This window comes from Pseudocercospora fijiensis, assembly GCF_000340215.1.
Source record: "Pseudocercospora fijiensis CIRAD86 unplaced genomic scaffold MYCFIscaffold_3, whole genome shotgun sequence".
NCBI lineage: Eukaryota > Fungi > Ascomycota > Dothideomycetes > Mycosphaerellales > Mycosphaerellaceae > Pseudocercospora > Pseudocercospora fijiensis.
The window spans coordinates 5,474,950-5,502,294 of record NW_006921534.1 but is presented as its reverse complement, the minus strand read 5'-3'; the positions used below and the strand labels follow the sequence as shown (position 1 = coordinate 5,502,294).

At 47.1% G+C, this 27,345-nt stretch overlaps 6 protein-coding genes across 6 annotated transcripts; 4 read left to right on the top strand and 2 right to left on the bottom strand.

Annotated features, from left to right (window-relative positions):
* Positions 1-16: 16 nt before the first annotated feature.
* Positions 17-3,508, top strand: MYCFIDRAFT_195906 (uncharacterized protein; the record flags this gene model as incomplete). Its single annotated transcript, XM_007927323.1, has 7 exons — positions 17-366; positions 427-455; positions 1,810-1,892; positions 2,194-2,227; positions 2,666-2,724; positions 2,800-3,264; positions 3,326-3,508. The coding sequence occupies 7 exons, from the start codon at positions 17-19 to the stop codon at positions 3,506-3,508; spliced, it is 1,203 nt and encodes a 400-aa protein (XP_007925514.1).
* MYCFIDRAFT_173886 (uncharacterized protein) lies at positions 3,497-4,373 on the bottom strand (the record flags this gene model as incomplete). Its single annotated transcript, XM_007927322.1, has 8 exons — positions 3,497-3,603; positions 3,642-3,824; positions 3,851-3,898; positions 3,927-3,987; positions 4,048-4,087; positions 4,110-4,208; positions 4,240-4,278; positions 4,369-4,373. 8 exons carry the CDS (start codon positions 4,371-4,373, stop codon positions 3,497-3,499), a joined length of 582 nt encoding a protein of 193 aa, XP_007925513.1.
* Positions 4,374-4,454: 81 nt separating this feature from the next.
* MYCFIDRAFT_173885 (uncharacterized protein) lies at positions 4,455-8,579 on the top strand (the record flags this gene model as incomplete). The annotated part of the gene is made up of 32 exons (XM_007927321.1): positions 4,455-4,510; positions 4,542-4,588; positions 4,618-4,667; positions 4,705-4,772; positions 4,816-4,825; positions 4,880-4,982; positions 5,012-5,520; positions 5,556-5,575; positions 5,608-5,634; positions 5,682-5,714; positions 5,827-5,837; positions 5,889-5,941; positions 5,977-6,077; positions 6,106-6,161; positions 6,211-6,231; positions 6,266-6,273; positions 6,334-6,345; positions 6,373-6,413; positions 6,457-6,502; positions 6,529-6,639; positions 6,693-6,835; positions 6,875-6,900; positions 6,930-7,223; positions 7,250-7,323; positions 7,372-7,516; positions 7,541-7,548; positions 7,579-7,594; positions 7,628-7,704; positions 7,766-8,266; positions 8,295-8,321; positions 8,364-8,462; positions 8,490-8,579. 32 exons carry the CDS (start codon positions 4,455-4,457, stop codon positions 8,577-8,579), a joined length of 2,883 nt encoding a protein of 960 aa, XP_007925512.1.
* Positions 8,361-9,067, bottom strand: MYCFIDRAFT_207462 (uncharacterized protein). Its single transcript, XM_007927320.1, has 3 exons — positions 8,689-9,067; positions 8,646-8,656; positions 8,361-8,599 (listed from the first exon to the last, which is right to left on the bottom strand). The coding sequence occupies exons 1-3, from the start codon at positions 9,027-9,029 to the stop codon at positions 8,559-8,561; spliced, it is 393 nt and encodes a 130-aa protein (XP_007925511.1). The 5' UTR covers positions 9,030-9,067; the 3' UTR covers positions 8,361-8,558.
* Positions 9,053-10,020, top strand: MYCFIDRAFT_173883 (uncharacterized protein; the record flags this gene model as incomplete). Its single annotated transcript, XM_007927319.1, has 6 exons — positions 9,053-9,099; positions 9,133-9,173; positions 9,239-9,745; positions 9,789-9,815; positions 9,844-9,909; positions 9,986-10,020. The coding sequence occupies 6 exons, from the start codon at positions 9,053-9,055 to the stop codon at positions 10,018-10,020; spliced, it is 723 nt and encodes a 240-aa protein (XP_007925510.1).
* Positions 10,021-20,703: 10,683 nt separating this feature from the next.
* Positions 20,704-27,299, top strand: MYCFIDRAFT_207461 (uncharacterized protein; the record flags this gene model as incomplete). Its single annotated transcript, XM_007927318.1, has 23 exons — positions 20,704-20,769; positions 20,804-21,014; positions 21,049-21,116; positions 21,143-21,245; positions 21,269-21,312; positions 24,809-24,820; positions 24,861-25,037; positions 25,069-25,104; positions 25,145-25,211; positions 25,258-25,359; positions 25,408-25,545; positions 25,580-25,696; positions 25,744-25,761; positions 25,791-26,014; positions 26,069-26,134; positions 26,181-26,408; positions 26,450-26,574; positions 26,603-26,670; positions 26,717-26,730; positions 26,763-26,899; positions 26,940-27,083; positions 27,115-27,180; positions 27,236-27,299. The coding sequence occupies 23 exons, from the start codon at positions 20,704-20,706 to the stop codon at positions 27,297-27,299; spliced, it is 2,295 nt and encodes a 764-aa protein (XP_007925509.1).
* Between the last annotated feature and the right edge of the window lie 46 nt (positions 27,300-27,345).

Genomic DNA, 27,345 nt, shown 5'->3' with positions numbered 1-27,345 from the left:
TCCTCGAACAGAAAAAATGTCACCTCCACACCCAAACACACAATCCTCCACTGCTTTCCGCGCACCCAGGCCAGAAGGAACATCTTTCGTGCCAAACGGCACCGAGATGCATCCTCAGTATGATCAGTTCTTGGACGGGTTTTCGCTGCAGTTCGGCCCTGTTCCAAACAATTGGACTTCGTCTAGCCAGATGGCGCCAGTCGCTCAGATGCTCCCAATTCCAGATGCTTCTGCTCCAGGATCGAGCCCATCCAAGAAGCGACGGGCTTGGCCGAATCCGCCGAGGTTCGACGACATCCATGAATGCAAGGTCACGTTACCAAGTCTGCAGCAATTACACTACTCGATGCAACTTCAAGTGTTAATGTATGTTGAGAGCGAATGATGTAGTCAAACACGAGCTGACAACTCAAAAGGAGCCAACAGATCATGGAGCGACTGGCACAAGTGGAGAAGTATGTCGAACTGTCACCGACAAGGATATTACTGACATGGAATGAAGGTCGAACAACAAAGTGTTGGACTTTTGCCACAACATGATGGAATGGTCACAAGCGCTTCATAACACCAACGGAGACGAAGCCGAGTCGCCGCCAGCACCAAGAGAGGCCGGAGAGACTATGTCTCAGACTTGATCAGCTATCGGTCGTGGAAGGGCCATGAATACGCCATAATTTCCTGGGCGTCATCTTCCGATGAGAACGCGGCCAAGAGGCGCCGAACATCTGCTTTTGCTGCCGGATTGACTCTGTACAATCCCTTTAATCCTACTAGATACAGCGAGCATCGGTCGAATCGGCCTGTATTCTGTACATCCTCCTCTAGACAAAGTTCGTGTGATACTAATCGACATGTCTCAAGGCATAGCACGAAGTAGCCTTGCGCTTGAAAACTCCGCACTACAGCAGCAGTATTGCCACTCGAGCTGGTCTGTAGCGTTTGGCTTTGAATGTTGTAATACCAACTAGTGGATGCGTCTCGGTCGAAGTTTTGCAGGTCCATTGAGCTCTGTACTGTGTGACCCTCTGAACGAGAGGAGCTGTCTCGCTGTCGCTCGTAAAGGCTCACGATGCCCGCAGGAGAGTAGATGGATGGGGTGGCGAAAGTCCGAACCAAAGAGTGTATGTCAGGCGTTGGAACGATAGAGCTCCATGAAGCAACCCTGGCAGGAGTAGGCTGAGAGTACACGGAGCTCGCGACACGATGTGTCCCCAACGCGGTCTCGCGTGTAGGGAAAGTGGACTCTCGAGGCTCCTCAGAAGGTCCTAAGTCAGCCATCCTGCCGAAGAAGCACCTAAATATGTCTTGCTTCGCGCCGAAGGAGCTGAAGTATCTCGCTTCGTCTATTTGAGGATCGTGTAGCAGGTGAGGCAGAAACATGAACCTTCGGTCACGTAAGTATGAGCCTTCGTATGGTCGTCCACATCGATGGAGAACAGGCTCCTCGACCTCCTCTGAAACAATGACAGCAGCTCTTGGTGGCTCGTGTTTTGCTGGGATGCTGTGGAGAAATTGACAGATGTCGCTAACATGCTGGTCCAAGCTGGCGCCGTCATACTGGAAGGAATCTCGAGGTCGTGCAGTCTCAATGAAAGCTTTGACGGCACAATGCATCGGATCTTGTTCCTTAAGTCTTGTTATTTCCGTGGACCTGAATCCTAGCTCGAATGCCAAGGTGGCCAGTCTTGGCAATAGTTCCTGTTTCAATTCATACGCGGGTTTCGCCTTTCCACAGTCTTTCCGTGGGTTTACACTCTGCATATTCGGGAAATGGCGTATGCAGAATAACCAGAGCTGTGCATACATCAGTGGGAAGTAGTCTGCCAGCTCGACCACCTTTGCTTCAAAGCGGTCCTCCTGTACCTGAATACGCGCTGGACCAATATGCTCTTGTGTGTATCGGTGGCGAAAATAACGCGCTATGGAGATCTTGGTCTTTGAAGGGAGCAAGGATTTCATAATCGTGCAACACGGTTCCATGTATTTAGTGTCCTCGATAAACGTGAACAATGATGGGATGCGGCCTCGGAGTAAGCAGACGCGGGATAAGATGACCTCTCGGGTTCGTGAGGATCTGATATTGGGGAAGAGCTCGCCAGCTTCCGAAGCAGCAGAAATTCTTGCTCGGTCATGACGGGAATGTTTTGGTGCAAGCAACTGCAAGTGATGAACAGTTTGACTATCCAACAATAGGGCGAATTCGCGGGTCGGCAGGATCGTGGACCAGGTACTGTATATGTGGCTTAGATAACGCAGCAACTCCTGCCGAACATGTTAGCGAGCTCGACAATTACTGGTGCCCAGGCCTGTGTAGCAGACCTCTTCACAGTTCATGCTTAAAATACGGTGGAATGTACCCAGCTGCAGAGCTGCCCAGAATCCCGTGAAAGGAAGTAAGCGATCAAGAGCATCTATCATAGCAGGGTACTTTGTGGAAAGAGTCTTGACATTCTTTAATTTGCTAGGAGAAAGCCTGGCCTGCCATCTCTGAGCCTGAGAAAGATTCCCGTCCAGTTCGAATTGCCGCAAGTGCCGGAATATGTCGCCGTCCGTGAATCCTGCGATCTGATTATTGTCGCTCCTCAAATGCAGTTGAGCATCGGACGACAGAGTATCGAGGTAGATATCTACCACCCACCAGCATTCTAGGACGAACACATCTCAGCCAAGCGCATACGAAAGTCATTGCAAGATGAAGTCGACCAAGACCTCACGCCTCAGAAGGTATGCTCGACTAGCAGTGGATTCGAGAGCACTGGCGCTTCTCCCTCCCGGCCCATGCTAACACAAGCTCTGTAGAAAGCGATCACGGACTTGATCATGGAGCGGTTTGACAAAGCCCAGCACAAGCAATTCCCCGAAGACAACACCAACGGCGTTCAAGAACCCGCACCGACCGCAAATGGCACGGTGAAGGCAGGCACAACCAACGGCAACACTGGAACTTCCGCATCCCCTCCAGCCTCCACCAAGCGTAAAGCCGAGAGCGAAGAGCTCAGCTCGCTCGACGACGAATCACCCGCGCCGAAAAAGGTCAAAAAGAGCAAGCCCACAGAAACAGATGCACAAATAGCTGCACGTCTCCAAGCCGAGCTCAACGCAGGCACAAGATCAACACGAGGCGGAGGCGCCAAGCGCAAACAATCGATCAAAAAGGAGAAGAAGCCCAAGAAAAAGAGCTCTGCCAAAGTCAACAGCGACGACGACAGCGACGTCGAGAGTGGCGATCCGAAACCTGAACGGGAAAAGAAAGGCGGTTTCCATGTACGTTCCCTCGCCCACCCCAAGCAATTCCCGTTTCTTTCCCTGATCCTCTCAATTGCAGAAACCCATGAACCTCTCCGAACCCCTCTCAGCCCTGCTAGGGGAGACCCAACTATCGCGGCCCCAGACTGTCAAAAAGATCTGGGGATACGTCAAAGAACGAGACCTTCAAAATCCCAAAGACAAGCGGCAAATCATGTGCGACAATGATATTGCTATCCAATATGCTATACTATGCGTATAACACAAGACAAGGGTCGTCGTTGGGATGATGGATTGACCGCCTCGATGGTCTCTCCCTCTGTGTTCCGAGTTGTGTAGTATACGCACCCCAGAGCACTGCACCCGGCCAACACTGCCCTAACAACCGTGCCCACAGCCAGTAGTCACACCATACCACTTTTTGCCGTCACTATGAGCCGACATTCCTTCGCCAAGTAAGTCGCAAAGGCAGTGCATGCAATTGTCGACAATACCGTAGCCTCTTGTAGCCTTGCACCAACCATCCTCGTAGTTCGAGTGGTCGATGAAATTGCACGCCTGTTCGGTGGTTTCGGGCGCTGTAATCCACGCGCCATTTACCCACTCAATGCACTGGCTTTTTGGAAACGAAGTTCTTGCCAGTACTGCAGTGCTAGCACCCAGCAGGCAGAATAAGAGACGCTGCATGGTCGCGAGTTGGTGTGGTTGAACAAGAGCGGGACAGGTTGTAATGCAATCGAGCTGCACTTCCAGAAGCGGAATCGAAGGCGTGTCCGGAGCCTAGGAGAAGTTTAGGTACACAGTAAACAGGGACGGTGAGATACCAAACTGCTTACGAATACTGACTAATTTGAGAATCTCACAAAGGTCGAACCAGGTCTAACCAGGCTGTAAGATAGCGTTGAAATCGAGGTGCTACTGCTTCAGGACCTGCGTCGGCGAGGTATTTGTACCTGAAGTACCTAATCGATGCGAACGACACGTATTAAATACAAAACTCTCTTTCGAGCACGGCGACCGCTAGCCAACGAGCTCGGAGATTGATCACCTACTAATCTAGTTGGTTTCGCGTATTCGCCGATGTTGTTAATTCGCCGGCAAGTACGATATCCAACAACTAACTACATCTGCCGCTTTGCCAGCAAAGCGACCGCTACAGCTAAATGCCGGATTACTATATCGAGCGGACGGGGCTGCTAGATTAATCTATGGCTCCCATACCTATAGCGCGGCATACTAAAAAAATATTAAGGTTTGGACGGAGGTTTCCGCATACAGACAACACACACAACAAGGCACAACATAGCTTCCAGAGCTATTTTGAATCAAAATTCGTACGGTAGTTGCAAGAACAATGCATATACAACACAGCTTCCAGAGCTATTTTGAATCAAAAGTCGTACGGTAGTTGTAAGAACAAGGTACAACATAGCTTCTAGAGCTATTTTGGATTCAAAGGTCGTACGGCAGTTTCAAGAACAAGGTACAACACCAAGACCATTAGGAAGCATGAAAATTCACATACCGTGCACAAAAAATACGAGTTATAAAGTTCATAGTTACATGCAGGCGACTAGCGGTCAACAACGCCGTATAGGCCGTATAGCCCGCAACCTAGGATATCGAGATCTAGACTCTCTTGGACGGTAAGGCCCTATGCATTCGTTTGATCTCTGCGCACTACTATGGAGTCACATTATGCACATGGCTGAAGTATAAAGCACGCCGCCACGCGCGTAGACTACTGTGAATAAACAGGTCGCAGCCTTCAATCATTCGTCAAGCATACCTTTCTGGATTAGACTCAGCCTCCGAAGCACCTATCTCTATATCTCCAATCCTACTAGAAAAATGAAGCTTGCCATCTTCCTGCTAAGCACTTTGTGCTATCTGCAATGCGACGCGGCTACTGCTGCCAATGACTTGTGCAGTGGACCTAGCGGGCCTGAGCTCCTCAACTATCCCCGACGTCAGCAACTACATACTCCACCGCCTACACTAAATGATGGTGCAGACCCTCTGCGAGCGATCCCACCGATTGCACTCTTCGGTAATGCTAATGTCCAGGCTCGGCTTTATCGCGTCCGCAACGACTTGATAGGAGCTGGACCTCTGTTCTCTACCCGTCTTCTTATTACCAACAATTCGGGAACGGCCGTCAACTTTCGAGTAGTTCGTGTTGTCAATGGAAACGCTCAATGTCTTGGCTCGGCACGCTGGTCGGTTGGCAGTCAACAATGGACCATCGATAACAACGGTGGCTCTCAAGTGTTTGTCCACAAACTAGATGCTTGATTCGATGTCACGAGGTTGATACATTGAGAGCGGAGTTCTTAAAGCGGGAGGAGTGGTGGACAGCAGGAAACCCCAGGGTGTGACTGTTGCCGGGTGACGGATGATGCTCTTATTGTTCTTAGGTAAAAAAAGTTGAAGAGTGCCAAAGCTGTTTTTGTTTATGTCTTTGATGCGTAGGAGGAGTATAGACATTAAAAAGACGATCGATAAACATACCTTCAACATTTTTCCTTTCTTTTGGCGCTAACATCGTACTATTCGATTCCTAGCTTGAAAATGACCGAGATCGATTGAGCGTTAATGGACTTATATCGGATGTTAGTAAGGTACGGAAGATTCCAACCAAGCCCAAACTCGGTCTTTTGATGGAACATTGCTTGCCTCATTACTAGCTTATAAGGTCGAGCTACCTGCTAGATCGTGCAACGTACCGAGTTTACGACTCAGCGCAAAGAAGACACATTCCAGCGTAGTGGTAGGTGTAACCGGATGACGGCACCGGATTGCTGTTTCCATCCGCAGAGAATGGTCAGACCGTGGCAACAATCACTTCGCCTGTTACAGCCCAGAAACCAGTCTACCCGGTAGCGCCCAACGAACACAACCACCTCCCTGCCGAAGTTTAACATATTATCCTTGCATATAATGCTAAACTTGCGGCGCTCCGAGCTCTGCCTCGCAATGTCTTGAGTGAGGGATCTGTTTGCGAGATGCAAGATCTGAGGTGTGAATGTGATGTCTTTTATATTACTAAATGGAGGCTCGGATCCTTGAATGCTTTTTTCCTTTTAGCAGAAGGGTTTTGTCGCACCTCGTACTGCAGGCTGTTAGATCGACACCTGTCCTTTCTGTATATGCCTTTTAGACCCCCTGTCCTGTCCTACTATTTGGGGGTTTCCAACTCCTGCTCTTTAGGGTATCCGCAGCAAACCTACCACCTTTCATCTACCTTTACGCGGCAGTTGAGCAGACTATAATACCCACGAGGTTGATGTTTTTGCCCACCCGCCTACGCCTCTGAAAAAGGGGTACAAAGAGGCGTTGGTTCCAAATATTCTAGATAGAATGCTCCTACTGCCAAGGAAGCGAATTGAACACGTGTAGGGGGTAGGCGTTTCCTACCTTCTACAGGTCTTCTTTGCCCCAAACAGTTATCAGTTCAATATCTTACGAGCGAAGGAAGCACAGACGTCAGTCTATTAAAAAATTTCTCATCTGATCCTCGTGTTGACAACCTCTGCACAGACTACAAGTGCCTGGTATCCAGGCAAGAGCCTAGACGTCGGTCTACTATGTGGTAGTATCTTACCCGAGAAGCACAATCAGATTCCAGGATAGCAGCATTACTTAAAGCTCGCCGTTGGACGGCAGAGTCGGACAATCACAAGACCTCTGCATCATCGGCTGCAGCCTCCATTGTTCCCCAAAGCACACAGTCCCCCTACTTCCTCATCACCATGCAGCCCAAGCCATTAACCATTCTGAGTTATACCTCCTTTCTGTACATACCACCTCTCCTCTCCATGATAAGACGCTGACAGTCTCCCTAGGTGTATGCTCACCAGCGTCTCAGGCACCGCAATCGCTTTGTCTAATGACAACATGCCGCCCCAGCCTAAACCACATGGCACTCATGATGTATGGCATCGCCCAGTCGGCACAGACAAGGCCGAGGATGGTTGGTGCACGCACGTGCAATGCGACGTAGATGGCAAATACGAGACATGGCTTACGCAAGAAACTTGTACTGCTAACGGGTTCAATTATCACGAAGAGGGCCATGTAAGGTTAACTACCTATGACTGAAGTAAGACACTAACCAGTTTCTAGTGCTGGAATAACGATCAACAGTACATGAACTTCGATCAGTTCAACAAGGACTGCCAAGTGCATGCGCACAACGGCTGGACGGAACCTGTCTGGCATCTCATTGGTGGATGGAGAAACGAGGTTGTGAAAAGAGATTCAGGCGTCGGTGCCTACTGCTTCACCGACTAAGTACCTTCGGTGTGTTGGCGACTAAAATGGTACCGTTAGAGGCTGGATGCCTTATGTGTTCTAGCGAAGCACTTTGCGCAAAGAACAGTCCAGCCTCTAAGATCGCAGCAGACGGCCTGTTTTCGCTGCTTTAAGCTTATGTCGCAATCTGCAATCTTTGCTACTGTATTTGCTATTACTACTATCTCTACTACTATCGTTATAGCTATCAAAATGGAGCCTTTAGTATTCGAAGGCAAATTTACTATGGATGCACGTAATTTTGCTTTTTTCGGCTAATAAGAGCGCTGAGACGCAAGGTCCCATCATCGTGTTCAACGTGCAACGAGAGAATGGAGCGTTGGTCGAGGCGAGCGATGTGGTTAACCGGGCACAGAAGTCGCTGATTCACCTTGGGAGCGTAAATTTGCCCTGGCCCATCAAGGGAGAGTGGGAGAATGGTCTCGCTACAGTCCCAACCAGCTATGCTCATTGTACCGAAACTCTGATCACATGCTTGCAAGTATGCATTGATGCCGGCAAGGGCGAGTGGGAGCTCTGTAGGCTTCTGCGTTTCTTAAAGGTCGCATACCTTTCGAGCGATCGGCGTGTCAGCGATACTTATCTTTACGCTTGCGCCGGGGATGAAACAACAAGTCGGCCAGAGCCTCTTACCAGCATGTCCCTCCGTGCGAAGGCGTTTCGGGAATTAGGATGGTGGGATGACGCAGCGGAACTAGAGACGAAAGTGCTAGAGGGTCGAAGGAAGATACTAGGCGATCGCCATCCGCTCACAATTTCTAGTCTTGCTAGTCTAGCTAGATCGCGCGAATATAGTGGATGAGATTCTGCTTGGTACAAGACTATCTCGAACGTACTATGTGAAGCAGGTCTATGGAAGTTGTTATGTTGACATTCGGATCGTATTCTATCAGACGCGGCGAGTACATGGACTTGACGATTGCACTTAGTCTTTCGCCAACGATACTGAACAGCGCTCGCTCGTCAACCACGTGGATCCTGGTTGCAGTAGTGGCATTTCAGTCGCCCCAGGAGTGTAGCTCGACGTTTCTTTCATGTTCTGGATTCCTCAGCTTGGACCTCAGTTTGTCATCAAGTCTACGTACCTTCCAAAACGCTAGGACAGCATCCATGCAGCGTGTAAAGGACGTTGAAGGCTCCCAGGTAAGCAGCCAAACGACCTGGAGATGACCTTGATCTGTCTGAATGTACTCCTGAACGAAGTCAACCAATGGCACTCCGTTGACCTTCGAGTGAACCAGGTATCCATCGGCCTGCCCGATGCGGATGGTCACCGATGACCATTGGACGGCATATTCGACATCATCGTCCGCAGTTCTTCGGACACCAACAATGCGGTCTACCTCAAATTCGAAAGATGTGAGGTCCCATCCAGTATTCTGCTCGTTGCAAGTTACTTCAACGTTTCCTTCGACGTTGCCAGCCATAGTCGTAGATGAAGGCAGATAGTGGGAGCAACAGATTGGCATCAATCACACAGTGGATCCAATTGATGATTTTGGGGACGGTCTGGATGCTTGAACTGCATCCAGTCCTCTTGTGATAGACCGAATGCCGAAACGGGCTCGACAGAGCCGATTGTGGAGGCATGGGTGGTCGCAACCCTGGTCCTTGTCAACATATCGATTAAAACAGGCGCGAAACCCCGGGGCATCGTCGATAAATCTTTGTACCACAGCATCTATGATCCTTGCAACACTACTCTTCAGCACGCAAGTGCTCGCTTTACCAGGCCTTGAGGCTGCTGGGAAGCATTGTTCTAGGCACGAATGGGGCGTTTGTCGTCCAAGTCGCGACCCACAGACTATACTTGTCTGTGCCTCCGGTGTGTGGCACAGAATGCTGCGTAAAGACTGGACCTGCGTCAATGCCAGCCTGATGTCATCTAGCAAGCTACTGGATCGAGCAATCGAGCAGCGTTACCATGGCATATCGCTTCATGTAAATACCAACAGCAACGGTACCATACCAACTCGGTCTCCAGCTCCGGTTGAAATAAACAACTTGACATCTCTCTCGGGCATTACGGCAACCGCACTGACTTTCGACCAAAAGATCCACATCAACGTCGACCTTGATACCGTGGAGTGTCGTGCATTCGCAGATGACGACGGCCTCATCCCTGCTGGTGGTCCTTTCACAAACCGCCAACCAGCGATGTTCAGGAACGGCACTTCACTGGGAAGTGTAATCTGTTATATAGCATCGCTTTGAGATGGAACCGAAAGCATGGGAAAGGCAACTGAGCAGTAAATGTGACAGGCAATCTTGCAAGCCTTTGAGCTGGTTGCATTTCAAATAGCAAAGACGAAATAGAGCAGTCTCTTCTCCGACAATCATGGTTAGCCGGTGGGCTATTGTAACTAGAGTAGAGGAAAACTACAGACAGGTATGCATGCGGCTCATCTGATCTCTGACAAGTGAGACGTCAAATCATCGATCATTCCAGGATTGAGCTAGGACAAGAATACTATTCTCATGTGATCAGCTGATACTGCGGCTGCTGAAAGCGTCGTGAATTTGAGAAAATGGTTGGCTAATGGTTCCGTTTGAAACTCGACAATCATTTTTCATCTCAATGAATCTCAACACGATCTTCACCGTCTCGCAAAGGTTCCGCAACTGAGCTGAACAGCTCGAACAATGGTAGAATACTATCTCGCGGCTCTCCGAGGTCCATCAGAATGATGTATTTGTGGCTGCTTCCACACTGTTGCTGTGGATGAAGACACGACTAGGCATCAATTTTTCGACCCAAAATCTGCGCTAATGCGCTCCGCTGTAGCTTCCACCTATCCATATCCGGTCTAGTCTTATCACCGACTCCCGGATACTGAAATTGAACAGAGACAGGGGTCACATCACGTGTGGCCGGGGGTTCGGGGAAGACGGCCCGTAGTGGGCTCCTCGACCTCACCTGCATCCACCCACAATTCTACAGTTACTCTGGAACATCACGCCGTCAACGTCGCAGGTATCAGCTTCAACTTGAAAAATTTAACACGCTATCATAGTCTTTCTGCGCATCCACCTTTCAACTAGCGCCGGCTGCCCCAAGGCCAGAGCCACAGAAAGAAGTCGTTAAGAACTCCGTATCTAGCTTTCGCTTCTTTGATGCCAAGGACTCTGAGCGATATGGCAATATCGATGTTGCCGCAACAGATGACAGGGATTCCGAGCCACCTTCTGGAGATTCCCTTTCTGCATATGCAACTTGGTCGCCTGGACTCAGGAGTGTTCTGGAGTTCGGTGAATAGTCAGGTGTGGGCAGAATCCAATCCCACAGCCATGCTTCAAACTGCTCGGACTGTTGAAAGCAATATATGGGCTCGTCATTCGGGTTGCTCGAAAATCCACCTGTCGAACGCAATTCTTCTAAACGCTGGGTAGCCGCCGTCTGCAAAAGCTCATTGAATTCAGTGGAGACCAGACGGAATGGCGGCAACTGGTTGATGAATCGCCTGAAGCTGCCTTGGTTCTCGGAAAGGTCATCGTTGTCAGCACCAGTGTTTACATAGCTCAGCATGTCGGAGATCGCCGCTTCCAGGTTATGTTCGAATGCCTCCGATTCCGATGCGCTGAATTCCATATGATGAGCCACAGCGATGCTGATGAATCCAATATAATCGTCGGACTTGATTCCTGACAGTAACCTTTGGCGTGGGCCGCGAGGTGTTGGTCGCACAAAGCTGTGCTCTCGCCCGAAGCCGATACAGGCCAGATTATTCCACATGAGTGAAGCTAGATCACATGGTGCCAAAGCTGTAATGTGTAGCAGGACAATCTCCAAAGGGAGGTATAGACAGAGCTGGTTGCACTCAAACTGCTGTGTTCCACCAAAGAGGATGACATATAACACTCCATCCGCTCTAAACGGAACAGCAGAAAGCATGCTGATATTTCTTGTGCTACGCAGTTAGTGAACGTCGACCGGTGGACATGCCTTTGTATCTTTGAGGCCCGGCATTCTGTGCTCGCCTCAATCTCAAATTCGCTCGGTTTGCACCATAACTCGAAAAGCATAGTGCTTCGACAAGGACCTGAGCCAGACCCGTGCTTGCAATCTTGTGGAGTAGCGGCCATCCTTTGACCAGCCACTCAGATAGCCAAATATGCATGACATCAAATTGCAATGCGCCCGGCACAGCACGGTCTCTAGGATTGTCGCATTCACCCGCTTTTGATGGGCAGTGTCCCGTGGGAATAAGCTGGTTGGACCACACTGCCTGTCTAGCCGCCGAACATGGCTATTGTAGATAAGCGGTAAACCGATAGAATTGCTTGCTATTCGAACAAAGGACTCACTAGCTACTTATATACCCTAGCGCTAAGAATCACAAGCTATTACTAAGCCGTAAGTGAATGACCTCGCAACTTCCTTCTCCTTCTCTTGCTTATAAATCTAACTAGACTCGTACATTCCCGAGTATTCTAACACTCCCTCTACTTAGCTATTTAGCCGTAAACCAAATAGCTAAGTCCTAATCCTTCTTAATCGTTTTATTGTCCCTAGGACTCTTTTTACGTTTTCTTCGAACTTCCCTTTTGTTAGGGGCTTAGTAAGGAAGTCCGCGAGTTGGTCCTTTGTCGGAATGTACTTTATATCGACTAGCTTGTCCTCGACTAGTTCCCGTACGTAATGTGCCGCTACGTCGATATGTTTCGTTCTAGAATGAAATTCCGGATTTCGTACTAAAGCGATAGCCGCCTTATTGTCCCCGTAGATAATCGTAGGTTCTTTATAGTCGTCTTCCGTAAGGTATCCGACTTGCTCGAGGAAATTTCGGATCCAAATAGCTTCTTTTGCGGCGTAGGATAGCGCTAAGTATTCGGCTTCCGTAGTACTAGTCGTTACGGACCTTTGTAGTTTAGTAGACCAAGATACACCCCGATTAAGCGAGATGGCGGACGGCGGTAATCCCTAAAAACGGGATCTAACTAGTCAAAGCTAGCGTACTGCCTAAAGGAATTATCCGTACCTTTAAAAAGTTAACGTCTAACGCTTTCAAGCTAGCTGCCGTTTACGGGGATTACCCCCGTCCGCTATCTCGCTTAATCGTCCTGTATAGGTCCTCCGGCTAGTAGGGATATATATCCCATCGTTGACTTCCTAGTTAAGTCCGCCGCGTAATCCGAATCGGTATAGATAACCGGTAGACGAGTAACTAGAGTACTCGTATTGTTTTCGTTCTTCGGGATAGGACTATACTTTATATAGTAGTCCCGAGTGTTCCCTAGGTATCTAAGGCCGTAGATACCTCCGTCGTAGTGTCTCCTAGCCGGATTTACCGTAGATTGGCTTAGTCTCTGCGTTAGAAAAGATATATCCGGCCTCGTAGCTCGTACGGTCTAATTTAGTTTTCCGATAAGTCGTTAGTATCTCCGGACGTCTACTACCTCCTCGTCCTTTGTTATAGGTAGTAAATTCGTATATCCGTTTGCCGGAGTCGATACTCGGAAGGTTTCGTCTAGATCTAAGCCCTCTTCTCTAAGCGTATTTTCGATATAGTGCCTTTGATCTAGTAGTATAGATCCGTCGGCCTCTCTCTCGATTCGTACGCCTAGTATAAACTTAGCGGGACCTAGATCCTTCATTTCGAACCTCTGTATAAGCCCGTCCTTTAGCGGTTTAACCTCCGCCTCTGTCTTCGCTAGTATAATAAGATCGTCGACGTACAACGCGACTATTAGCGTATAGTCGCTATTAACGAAGACCGATTGATCCGCGGGTATAGCGTAGAGGTCGTATTCTTTAAAGAAGGCCGTAATAGTCTTATTCCAAACTCGTCCGGATTGTTTTAGTCCCGGTACTCCTTTTAGGAGTTTAAGTACTTTATTAGTTCCGGGAACATCTAGGCCTTCCGGGATAGCTAGGTAGACTTCCTCCGTTAGTTCTCCTAGTAGGTAGGCACTTACTACGTCCATTTGGAATATAGCAAGTCCTTTACTAGCGGCGATAGCTAGGAGAAGGCGTAGGCTTTCGAGACGTATTACCGGAGAAAACGTCTCAAAGTAATCGATTCCGTAGCGTTGCGTAAAGCCCTTTCCTACTAATCTCGCCTTAAATTTATCGATTTGTCCGTTCGGTAGTATTTTTACTTTAAAAACCCATTTCGGAGTAATAACGTTTATTTGCCCTTTTCCGTCCTTCGGCTTAGGATAGTCGACAATCTCGTAGGTATTGTTAGCCGTTAAGGACTCGATGTGTTCTTTAATAGCGTCTTTCTACTATCGGGAGTAAGGGCCGGTAATAGCCTCCGTATAGGTCTTAGGGGTAGGTATTTCGAAAGCCTTTCGATAGTCGACTTTTAGAGCTGCTAGCCCTATTTCGTCCCTTAGTCTCTTAGGTGCTTTAGGGACCCTCGTAGACCTTCGTAGTTCCCCTTCGTTTAAATCCGTAGTAGTAGAAGCCGTAGGAGTAGTAGACCTTTCGTCGTCGTTTTTATTTAAACCGTCTTCTTCGTTTTGCGGTTTCGTAGTATTATCTTCGGCTTCGGAGTCTCCCTCTACTTCCTCTACTTCTCGAGACTCTCCTTTATCTAGGATATCGATATCTCCGTCGTCGTTGTCTATAATAGGCCGTAGGGTAGGTAGCTCTTCTCCGGATAGTAGGCTACTTCCCTTAGTCGATTCGTCGAATTTAACGCTAGTATAGATCCCGATAGCGTCCGTCTTAGGATTATAGATCCTATACTGTTTCGTAGACTTCGTATATCCGACGAAGATTCCCGGGAATACCGTCTTTTCTAGCTTGTCTTTCCTTTTCTCTTTAGGAATAAACGGATAGGCTAGGCAGCCGAATACCCGTAAGTATTCTCCGCTAGGCTTTCTTCCGGTATAGAGCTCCTCGGGAGTTATATCTTTTCCTTTAATAGGTAGCCTATTATGTAAATAGGTAACCGTATAGGCCGCTTCGCCCCAAAATCGTTTAGGTAATCCGGACCCTTCTAAAGCTGCCCGTACCTTAGTTATAATAGTACGGTTTTGTCTCTCTGCTACTCCGTTTTGTTCCGGAGTATAGGGCGTCGTTGTTTCGATTCGTAGTCCCGGATAGGCCTTAAGAGCTTTAATAAGCTCCGGAGCGTTATCGATTCTTACGGCCTTTAGTTTCCTCCCGGTTTCGAGTTCGGCCTCGTTTTTCTAAGCCTTAAAGGCTTCGTATACGTCGCTTCTATAGCGAGTAAGACGGATATCTAACCGTCTCGTAGCGTCGTCCGTAATCGTTAGTATATACCTGTTTCCTCCTAAGGTACTATACTTATACGGACCCTAAAAATCGATATATACCCTATCTAGGCAATAGTCTGCCTTTTCGGGTTCTTCTCGACTTTGTCGTCTATCGGACTTCGTAGTAATACAAGTCTCGTAAGACTTATTTAACGTCGAAAGCTCCGGGACTCCTAGTAGTACTTTATGTACGTTTCGTTGTTTTTCGTCTCCCGGATGTCCTAGGCGTCGGTGCCAAAGTAGCGTAGTACCTTTAGTCGTAGTAGTAGCTATTCTCGAAGTCCCGATAGACTCGGATTCCTTTAGAACGTAGGACCTTCCGACGCGTACTCCTTTTGCTAGTTCTTCGTTTCCTCTTCGAAGTATAGCCCCTTCTTTAGTAAATAGAGTCGTAATACCTCGTTCCGAGAGTTGGCTTATCGAAAGCAGGTTATAACCGATCTCCGGTACGTATATAACGTCCGGAATCGTAGTCGGAATTCCTTTAAACTAGACAAGGATTATACCGGATCCCGCGACCTTTATTGTTTTACCGTTCGCTAGAGTAACTTTTCCGGTTATTTCCTTATAGTCCGTAAAGTAGTTCTTGTCGTTAGACATATGTCTAGTGCATCCGGAGTCTAGGATCCAATCCCCTTTATTAGATAGTCGAGTCGTAGAATCGATAGCCGTCTAAGCCGCGATCTTAGATTCCTCCTTATTTTCCTAGACTTTTCCGTTCTTTTAGTCCTATTTATATTTCCTATAGTCCCGTTTAAAGTGCCCGACCTTTTGGCAATAGTAACACGTCTTTCCTTTAGCTTTGTTAGGCGTATTAGTCGTATTGCCCTTCTTTCCGTTACCGGCCTTATCTTTCGCCGCTTCCTTAGTATATCGGGCTACTACTTCGTCGCCTTTAGAAGTAGTAATAGTATATTCAACGTCCCGTAGTCGCTAAACTAGTTCCTCGTAGGAAAGAGTAGATAAACCGGCCGCCTTTAAGGCGAATACGGTAGACGAATACTCTTCTCCTAAGGACGAAATAAGGACTGCCTTCTTAGAGGCCTCCGAGGGAACTTCGTCTTTATCCGCGGCCTTAATCTCGGATTGGATTTGCGTAAGAGCTAAAGCCGTAGTATCGATATCCTTAAGTGCTTTAAAGGAATAGAAACGGGAGAGTAGCGTCGAAACCCGTTCCTTTATCGATATCTCGCTTACTTCCTTTATCTTATCGATTACCTCCTTAGTCGTACGTAGTCCTAGGAGGTGTATACGCTTATCCCCGGCCGTAGACTTAATAAACGCAACCGCTTTTGCGTCTTCTTCTTTAGCCTCTCTTGCTTTAGCTGTATCTTAGCTTATAGATTCCGGTATACCGTACCTATACCTCCAAAGGCCTTATCCGGATAGATAGTCTTGAATTAGATCGATCCAGATAGTATAATTCTCGGTAGTAAGTTGCGGAATTCCCTTTACCGCGCCGATAGTCGTCTCGGTAGTAGACATCTTTATCGTTAGATTTCTCGACTCGTAACGGTCGTATCGTTGATATTTTTAGATCGTTTGATTCGTATTAATCGGTTCTTTTCGCCTATAGACCGGCGTCTATAGCGGAGCAATAACCGTTATCTTATTGTTGTTCGAAGTTGGTCGCTTTCTTCGATTTACGGAGTAACGTCGGATAAGGTTTAACCTTGCGCAAGCGGGCTGCCTAATCGGGTAATTTCTCGAACTTTCTTGTTTCTTCACTTGCGTTCCGGGCTTATAACTATTGTAGATAAGCGGTAAACCGATAGAATTGCTTGCTATTCGAACAAAGGACTCACTAGCTACTTATATACCCTAGCGCCAAGAATTACAAGCTATTACTAAGCCGTAAGTGAATAACCTCGCAACTTCCTTCTCCTTCTCTTGCTTATAAATCTAACTAGACTCGTACATTCCCGAGTATTCTAACAATGGCTACCCAGTCTTCCCCGTAGACAGCTCAAGCAGGTTTGAGTCCGGCGACTGCCGCACCGGCTGAAACCCCGAGCACAAAGGATCAGGCGTAACTACTAAGCACGGACGATGAGCTGCTCCGTAGAGCAGCTCATCGTCCGTGCCCTTACCTCCTTTTTTGTCCCTTTGAAGAAGCATACTCTCCTGCTAGACCGAGTTTTCTTAGGTCTCACAGATTATCAGGAAGCTTCAGAAGCTCCAAGCTTGCAGCGCTGACTCCAAGACGGCGAAATGACGACCGAGCGCTCATTACACGCCCTTTCGAAGAGCGAGGAGCTCCTCCGTATATTGGATAGCCTAGATACCGAGGAGAAATTTCTTTTGCAAGCCAACCTCAAGAAGATCGCAAAACATTATGTCGTCAAGAGAACTCGGAGTAGCGTGATGCTACATCACAAAGTCTACAGGCAATTGGGCGACTTCGGCAAGGAGGCCGAACAGACACTTCATTAAGGCGGTACGAAATATTGAGGAGGCCGATTAGGATGCAGAATTGCCTATCCTGCCCGCACAATCGGCAGATAAAGGCGACGTGGCCACACGTCTACTTAACTGGACAGACAGAACACGACAGAGCGGTGCGACAATGTAGCGCGTCGTCTCCGTCGCTGCCGAAGCCTTTGTCGACTAGCAGATCGAGTTTTTGGGAGTGCGCTCCAACGCTGAGGTCCTTCACAGCCTGTCCGCGGCTTTGACCGTGAAAGACCGAAAGAGGCTGGAAAGGCTGTGCCGGTGCGGAAGATGGTATATGGCTGTACTAGAGCACAGGCACACACGGCCTGGAATTCTTGCTATACTAGGCAAGAGCACTTGGTGAGTTGGTCCTGCCATAGAATCCTCCGCTCCGCAATTGATCCCCATAGGGTTGCACAAAAGATTCGCAACAACGCCTCGGCGATTGATGCCTTTGTGCAATGTTGCTTGGACATCCCGGGATTCTCCATCTCTATATCCGACCTTCAAGACGACCATCTAAGTGCGACTATCGGATCATCACAATGGAAAAGTCTTCTTCCAAATCTAGTCGCTGAGAAGCGACTAGTCTCCAATGCTACGCACTACTCACTCTCGCGCAATCTACCATCTATTCTGGACGATATCTCGTAGTACAAGCCTGCATTGCGCCTGCTCTGCTTCGTAATCCCACGTAAAGCAGAATTCGAAAGTCGGTGAGCCTGCCAGTGTTTGCTGCTTTACTCCTTAGCTAACCTTGTCTCTCGATTCTCTTCCACTCTGCACGTGCTTAAGCCATGTTTTGACTTCACCTGGCAGCGCGTTCGGAATTGCAAACTTTAGCTCGATGTTGAGACGACTGGCGAGCTAATAGAAGCTTCTCTAGCCATGAGCCGCATTGGCGCCCCGAAAGACCGTCTAATCTAACTTGAAACACAGGGTCCTGTGGCTTGGACCGTGCACACGCGCTGCACCTATTTAGCGACTTCTCGCTTCTTCCGTAGACACTTAATCAACCATCGAACACATACTTCAAGTAGTTATAAGCCCTCGACTGCTACCGTAGACTAACTAACTAAATACCCTCTTATATAAAGTAGGGGGTACGAACAAGACCTAACTAAGACCGATAACTAAACAGCTAAGCGCTGCAACTAAATAGCTAAGATAGCCGTTTCCGACTCGACTACTACGACTATCGCGACTAGCGGCATTCGCAAACTTACACCTACTAACTATTCTCTCTAGAGCGTCGACATTAAAGCCCTTCTACGGCACTCTAAGCTAGCTAAGAAGGACGATAATAAGAACACCGCTCGACCTGGTTTAGAGCTAGCAACTAGTAAGAACTAGGCCTTCTAAACCGACTAAACCTAAACCGACTAAACCTAATACGACTAAACCTAACACGACTAAACTACGACTAAACGACTGACTTAACCGCAATTAACACTAACCTACTAGAAGTAGGGGGTGCGGCGGCTAACCGACTAAACCTAAACGACTAAATAGCTGCTTTAAGCACCTACCTATAAGAAGCAGGGGGTGTCGTAGCTACTAACTAAACCGCAATTAACACTTAAACCTGCTGGATGCAGGGGGTGCGGCGGACTAACTAAATGGCTATCTAAGGGCAAGATGCCTAGGCTACTAACTAACTAAACAACTATCTAAGGGCAAGAAGCCTAGGTTGCTAAAACCGAACAACTATCTAAGGGTAAGAAGCCTAGGTTGCTAACTAAACTGAATAGCTATTATAAGGGCAAGAAGCCTAGGCTATTAACTAACTAAATGGCTATTGTAAGGGCAAGAAGCCTAGGCTATTAACTAATACCTCTTTGTTTGATTTAAGCGACTTTGTACTTACCTACGTGCCTTGCATATATACGAGGGGGTAACTTGAAACACAGGGTCCTATAGCTTAGACCGTATACACGCGCTGCACCTATTTAGCGACTTCTCGCTTCTTCCGTAGACACTTAATCAACTATCGAACACACACTTCAAGTATCTATACGGAACAAGCAAGATCGCTCGCAATCTACAAAGACGACCTAATGCTAACCGCTAAAGCTACGTACGAAAAGAGCGTTGTGCTCCGACTTAAAGGTGACTATAGCGGTTCTATGCGGTGTTTGGAAGATTAGTCGTTGCTTAAGGACTCTAAAGTTAGCATACGATTCGATACAGCCCTAGGCCGACTTGCGGTATCTAAATTAGAAAATATAGTCTAATAAGAAAATTTCGACGCTGCTGCCGATTACTATGCACACGTAGACTAGGTCCCTCGAAGTATTAATAGTCGATCGCCTTACCTCTTCGATATAATAGCTATAAGGATCGCAACTATAACAAAAGTCTAGCGTACTACGTCCAATTTCGCGCAAGCCTACGAAAGTTACTTAAAGTGTGTATGTTCGATAGTTAATAATCGATAGTATGTCTACGGAAGAAACGAGAAGTCGCTAAATAGGGTGCCGCGTGTATATATAGACCTAGGTACATGCCTTAGGATTCAACTTACCCCCTCGTATATATATAAGGTACGTTAGTAAATACAAAGTCGCTTAAATCAAACAAAGAGGTATTAGTTAATAGCCTAGGCTTCTTACCCTTACAATAGCCATTTAGTTAGTTAATAGCCTAGGCTTCTTGCCCTTACAATAGCTATTTAGTTCAGTTAGCAACCTAGGCTTCTTGCCCTTAGATGGTTGTTTAGTTAGTTAGTAGCCTAGGCATCTTGCCCTTAGATAGCTATTTAGTTAGTTAATCCGCCGCACCCCCTACATCTAGCAGGTTTGAGTATTGATTGCGGTTTAGTTAGTAGCTACGACACCCCCTGCTTCTTATAGGTAGGTGCTTAAAGCAGCCGTTTAGTTAGTAGCTACGATACCCCCTGCTTCTTGCAGGTGGGTGCTTAAAGCAGCCGTTTAGTTAGTTTAGGTTCAGTCGGTTTAGGTTTAGTCGGTTTAGGTTTAGTCGGTTTAGATTTAGTCGGTTTAGGTTCAGTCGGTTTAGAAGGCCTAGTTCTTGCTAGTTGCTAGCTCTAAACTAGGTCGAGGGTTATTCTCTAGTACAGCAATAGCCAAATTGGCGGCTTGTTAGTTCTTATCGAGTTGGGTATATTTTAGTAGCTTAGAGCGCCGTAGAAGGGCCTTAATATCGACGCTCTAGAGGGGATAGTTAGTAGGTATTAGTTTGCGAATGCCGCTAGTCGCGATAGTCGCAGTAGTCGAGTCGGAAACGGCTATCTTAGCTGTTTAGTTGTAGCGCTTAGCTGTTCAGTTATCGGTCTTAGTTAGGTCTTGTTCGTACCCCCTACTTTACGTAGGAGGGTATTTAGTTAGTTAGTCTGCGGTAGCAGTCGAGGGCTTATAACTACTTGAAGTGTGTATATTCGATAGTTGATAATCGATAGTGTGTCTACGGAAGAAACGAGAAGTCGCTAAATAGGGTGCCGCGTGTGTGCACGGACCTAGGCACATGCCTCAGGATTCAACTAAGTCTGCAATTGGTAATGAATTCTCCAAAACGCAGGAATTTGACTTTGTGTGCAATAGCAGACTGTTTGATCGAGATGCAGCAGGCGGACGAGGCTGTACGTCTGCTTCTTCCTCAACTAACGACCCTGAAAGCTGCGGAATGCCCCCAGATAAGGGCAATCCGCCGCGTAAAAGTGTCTATCGCAAATGCGCTGGTAGCAGCTGGAGATTTCGTGGAGGTTAAGGAGTACTTCGGTGATCTTCACTCACTAGAGCAGGGAGCGGATGTCATAGACCAGATGCTCCACATTCGTTTGTTATGTTCGAGAGCGATTTGTTCGCACAGCTGCGATGATCGCACAACAGCATTGCAATACTAGAGACATTTGCAGCAGGCATTGGAGCGACACAGCAGTTTTGAGAGTCGTAGTAACATCTAGGCAGTCAGTGTCATCTCTTCAGTCAACCTTTACAGAGATACATACGAACATGCTGTCGTAAAGGAGGCCAAGGGTCTCTTAGACATGCAGCAGGCAGAGCTTAGTGTTCCGGGACTGCGATTTTAGGGCATGGATATAATCGCCAAGCTAGAAAGTTCGAGAAATTTGACGTCATTGCTCTAGCCTGCTATACTATAGGCTACAGTAAGCCTGTTAGTACGGTCCGCAGAGCCTCCTCCTCTCCTTATCCGGTTAAGGAGGGATTCCAATAGTAGTTTTGTATATAGAATTGCGTACTTCTTCCTATCTATTGTCGTAAAATAGAGAATAATCGTCTATTCAAGCCTCGTACGCGTATCTCTATCGATTGCTAGCAATAATGCTAACAAGGTCTACTCGTACGACTACTAGCGTACCTCTAGCTCGATTAGACGACGAGTTAACCGCTTCTATACTAAAGAAGAAGGTAATCTAGTCTCTCGAGAAGCCTATATCGCCGCCGCTAATAAGACGAGGTGCTAATACGACTTAGTAGGCAAAGAGTAGTACAATAAGTAGGTCTAGCGCCGGCAGAAAGGGCAAGAAGACTACCGTAGAAGAGCCTAATCTAATCGCTAGTCCCGTAGCTGCCTAAAGCAAGGAGGCCGTAGCTCCCTCGGAGGGGGATAATAGTAGTGTTTTACCTAGCAAAACCGCTTATTTTCCCTCCGCCTCTTACTCTACTTCCTCCTCTTTTAACGCCGCGTAGGAAGCCGAGGCTACTACTAGCAGTCTGTCCGCTCTTGCTACTAGTAACGTGCCTATTACTGCTCCTAGCTCTTTCTTAGGTAATAAACCGGAAATCTTCTATTATATTAGACAATAGACTGTATTTAATCCGGCTAAGAAGGGCGCCGCTCGGTCGCTTACTACGAAGGCAGTTAGCTTCCTTACTACGAGAGATAAAGAGCCGTAGGATACCTATACGTAGGCGGCGAAATTTGCTTAGCTTAACGGCTATTAACGACCTTATCGAGTCGTTATTCGAGCAGGCGCTAAAGGCTCGAAGAATGCGTTTACTAGCGACTAGCACTAAGCAGGTAACGATATCGACGGCGACGTGGTTTACCGGCAAGCTCTTAACTATGTAATTAATTTAGTAAAAGCGTCGAGGAAGAAGCCTTTTATTAATCTCGACTTTTATATAAAGCCTAAGCAACTAGTAGTAGCTAGAGGCAAAGGTAGGAAGGAGGTTAGTAGTAAGAAGTTAAAGAAGAATCTAGATACTATCTAAATAAGGAATACTAGTCTAATCGTTACTAAACTCGAGTCGTCTAGCAGGTACGACTTTAAGATTATTAACGAGTAGCTCTATACTCGCAAGGACTGTATTAATAGCAAGAAGGCTAGCGAGTCTACTTACTAGTTTAATCGCTCGGTAAAGGAGCTTAGCGAGAACCACTTCCCCTTCTACGACGCTATAATAGTTAAATTAAGCTAGGCGATTGCGAAGGGTAAATACGTATAGAATAAGGACGGCTCTTAGCTAGATAGGCTTCTAGTCTCGGTCGAGATTATACTAATTTCTCGCAAGATTAAGAAGAAGTATTAAGGCTAGAATACTCGTCGAATGCGGCGCAACAGCGACTCGGACTTACTAGCCGGTAAGAACGGTAGTATAATAAAGATAATAGGCGAGTTTATAGGCGGTATGCTACACTAACAGAACAATAGCCTTAGTCGTATTCCTAGTACGCTATTAAGGACTCCTACTCGCGCTCTTACCGGCTATCGCTCTAGATATAAGGCGCCGCTTAAAGTACCGCGTACAGTGATATCTTAGTAAGTAATAGCTGAATTCTTCGACTAGTATAGCCTTTAGCCGGACTTCGCGGAACAGGACTCTCTACGCGCCTATATTAAGTTCTTCGTAGGAACAGTATAGCGTCTCGATACTATCGCTAATATAGACTAATCTAACTAGCCTTACGAGCTTAATAAAGTATGTAGTATACGTCTACGATTAAAGGAAGCTATTCGAGAATAGCTAAAGGAGAGGGATAATAATCTTATCGCTACGGAAAGAGCCGCTACTAAAGAGGGCGAGATATAATCGAATTCGGGCTTTGTTTCGGCGCTATTCTTTTTATTACTACAATATATACAACCTTGTAATAAGCGGGAGATTCTTACTGTAATCGCACTTATTTAGACCTAATTTAGTATATTAAATCAAATGCGTTAGTTGTAGAAGAAATAGAGCATTAGGTAATACTAGCGTTCGAACTATTTATCTAATTCTCTGCCTTCGGCGCTTACCGGCGCTAATAACGTTACTCGAAGTCCTCGAAATCTATGTCCGATTCTTCGAGTTCTTGCTTAAACTCTTCCTTACTCTATATACAACTATCTAGGTTACTAAGCACTACCGGCGGCGACCCTTTATAGTACGTATACTATGCGGATTCTTTAGCATCTATATTAAGTATGTTTTGCGTAGATCCGGCGGTCGTTTCGAAGTGATTAGGATCGTACGGCAAATCGTACCCTTCGACGTTGTATCTAGCGTTTTTAAACAATCCGCGCGCTCTTCGGCCTCTATACTTGTATAGGCACTATACTAAATAGCCCTAGAAACCCTTAAAGAGCGGCAGCTTATAGCGGTACTTCTTTATAGTCTTCTTAAGTAGATTGAAGGTCTGTTCGATAGGATTTAGATCCGGTAAGTATAGCGGTAGAAACTCGAGGTAATAGCTAGCTTCTAGTATCGCTTCTTTAACCCTCCTACTATAGTAGATACTAGCATTGTCTATTACAAATATTATAGATAGACTACCCTTAAGGTACGGTAGGACCTCTTCTTCTAACTAGGTGCTAAACCGCTTACTATTAATCGATCCTTAGTATACGTACGTATACGGCAAATAACCGTAGATCGTAAAGGCAGGTAGGATAGACTACCTAACCTCTCGCCTCGTATACTAATAATCTATATAGCCTATACCTCGAATTGACTATCTATACTTCCGCTAACTAGTCTTCTAATTATACGCAGTCTTATCTACGAAGACAAGCCTATCTACCGGCTAACTCGCACACCTTATTACCTATAAAGCCCTTAGTAATAGGTTGCGCTCCTTCGCTTTTACCTATATACGCTTCCGGCTCCAACCCTAACGCTTTAAGGTCCGAAATAGTAGTATAGGCGTTAGTCGGATGCCCTTACTACTATTATTAATCGGACGAAGCCGTATAAACTCGTTATAAAGAGCAGAGATCATCTCTTAGAAATAGGTGTCTAGCCGCTCGTAGAGATAGTCGTAAAGCTACTCTTCTTCCTTATAAAGAAGCCTCCGTAGTTAACCTCGAATAGCGCTACTATTCTTTATATACAACTCGCTAAATAGCCGCTACTTCTACTAATACCTATATATCGACCTTACGGTAATAGGGACCTTTGTCTCTTCAATTATCCGCTTAGGTGTATAGCCTTGCGCGAAATAGGACTTAAGAAGCGCCTATAAGGCCTTATCGATCGGCTTTAGTTGTATTATAGCGACAACAATACCTAGAAACTCGCTATACCGCTAGTATATCGACGACACGATTTATAGAAAATTCTACACTATTACAAGAGCGTAGAAGAGCAGATTATAGTATAAAATAGCGGTGTGTGTGCTCGCCAAGCCTCTCTCGGAGGTGTACGTCTTCCCCGCACCAACTGACAGGCTTACTGTAGCCCATAGTATTGCTCAGTAATGAAGGCTGTTCTGTCATCTTCCCTTTCGTTGCTTTCGCATCCGTTATGGCAGAGAACCACCATCGTAATACAACACAAGCAGTTGTCTTTAGCTCCAACACTCGGGAGACAGACATCGCCCAAGAACTCTCTAGGCTGCTCGAGAACGGTTGGAAGGTGGATGCTAAGGGAAACGGGATTGAAAAAGAATACCACTTTGAGAAATCAAGGCGTCGCATCGCAAGTCACACTATATAAGCGTTCAAACACTAACTGGATCCAAGTTCTTCGACGCTATCGTCAACGAAATATCTGGGTTCAAACAGCATCATCCTACGCTTACATCGGCACGTAATGTTCGGACACGCAAAACAATTTTTGCTGACTTGTGCTGCAGACGCCATTCAAGTCTCATATCCATTGGACGACACACCAGCCTCGCGGCCTTTCGTGGAAAGACGTCCACATGGCGAGCTTATGCGATCGCAAAGCGGAGGAAGTTGCAAGCTACGAAAAGTTGTAGCCGCCCTTGAATTCAGACCCGTAGGCGATAAGGTTGCACACTGGCCTCAAGCTTCTTATGATGACAATGCATCCTGCATCTCAGCAGTAGTTGGGCAATGCATGTTCGCGACTAAAGAACAGAAGAGGATTCTTGCGTTCCAATCTGCCTTAACGCTGAAATGTTGAAACTTGCCATTCGGGGCAAGGATAGCCAGATCGGTCGAAGGCATTGACCACAATAGCTTGCTATCCTGTTGTTCATAAAATCAGTGCCCGTCTTGCTCTGCTCTTCAAATCGTGGCTAGTAACCCCTATCGGCAGCAAATTCCATCGTGTTCGTTTAGTGTACGAAATCAAGCCGGATAACTTCACCATCTAGGCATCGCAGTAAGGCCGCGTCGAAGGTTTCATCCGGCCCTTAACAAGCTCCCGCAGTCGCCGTTGCACTCGTTGCAGTCTTCATTACCTTGCTGGGTCTGGGTCTGTGGATGACGATTATTCGCTGGCGCTACAACATAGTCAAAATGCGACGGACGGCTGGCTGTCATTGCTTCGATACCTTTTCTATGTGGTGTACCCCTTCGGCGTACTTCGTTGGAGAATCGCATTATAGATGTGCGAGCAAGGACGCAGCCGAGATATCAAGGCCTGTTTGAGGACTTATACGTAGCTATAGCTGATCTATCGGCAAATTCAAAATTCAGACGAGTTATAATGGGATACATGCTCTTGTCACTCTCTGGAAGCGCCAGGGCAGTGGTAAGATATATGTATACCGAGAAACACCTAGAAAAACTTGCAGCATGCACGATCTAGTATCAGCCAAAGTTCACAACATCGAAGTACAAAACATCAATGCCACCGCCTATAATGCTCGATCACCTCGAATATCTTCCAATCGCATATCTGGTTAGCCTTGTGTCACTACTCGTAGCGTTTGGTCATCATCTTGCGAAAGGAAGGAAGTACTCATGGCGATTGTGGCGATGGGACTCTGTGGCATGGGGGATATTGGCCTGGGTAGGATGGTCCATGGACGAGCTTGTGAAGTACTTGCGCAAAGAGCTGACTAGAGAATCAGCTAGCGGCCATCTCTCTTGGAATCATATCTTTGCTCTCTCATGACTTGGGAGCAGAATGTCTGGTATAGTTCGATGACGTCTCTATCTTTCCTGGTAACTGACCTGCCATCTAGAGACTATCTGCCCGAGTTGCGGTCTGCACAACTGCGTTCTTAGAGGAAGCATCATATTTCGTTATCATCCCTATGGAAAGGCCTACACAGAAGCTCAAGTCTGTGATTGCGGTGACCCTCATTACCCCGGCGATTATCGTTGCTTCCATTCCCGTAGGTCAAGTGCAGCGAGTCTCTATGATATTGTTTGCTGACGGAAATAGCATGGCAACAATGCGAATCTCTACACACCTCCAGCCATCGCCTCAACATACGAAATCGCAATGTTCATATATACCACCTCGAGGGCATGGGGTCTGAGTAACCCAGGCTTCGGGACGAAGATTTCGTCGACGATTTCGTGCTCCACTAGACTCCTGCAAGTCTCAAAAACGCCAAAGATTTAATTGTGATCGGCTGACCCTTTTCCAGGAGCCTGATCATTATGTGGCTCTGGACAGCCCTTTGGAGCTCGAAGCCTTGGCTCTGCATTCATTTACAACAGCTGCAGGCTTTTCTATGTCTCTGCAATTGGCCACTTCGGAGTGTGCGGGCTCAAAGGCAGGAAGAAGACAGGACCCGTATAGCTTCAACGGCAGGAGCGATTGAGCTTGCGAGCTCTTCCGAGCACCAAAGCCGCATGTCATGGAACTAGTATTCAAGTTTGTTCTCTTAGCTTACTGCTTGTATGCACAAGATGGCGAAGATATTCACAGACATATCGTGGGTTTCTTGACGCTATCATTCAATTGCATAGGTAGATTGTGCCCCGAAGGCTTCATATTCCGGCCCGCGCGGAGTGCGGCT

Coding starts and splice junctions, on each gene's coding strand:
- MYCFIDRAFT_207462 (XM_007927320.1), bottom strand. CDS start 9,029: ATGCCAATCTGTTGCTCCCACTATCTGCCTTCATCTACGACTATGGCT.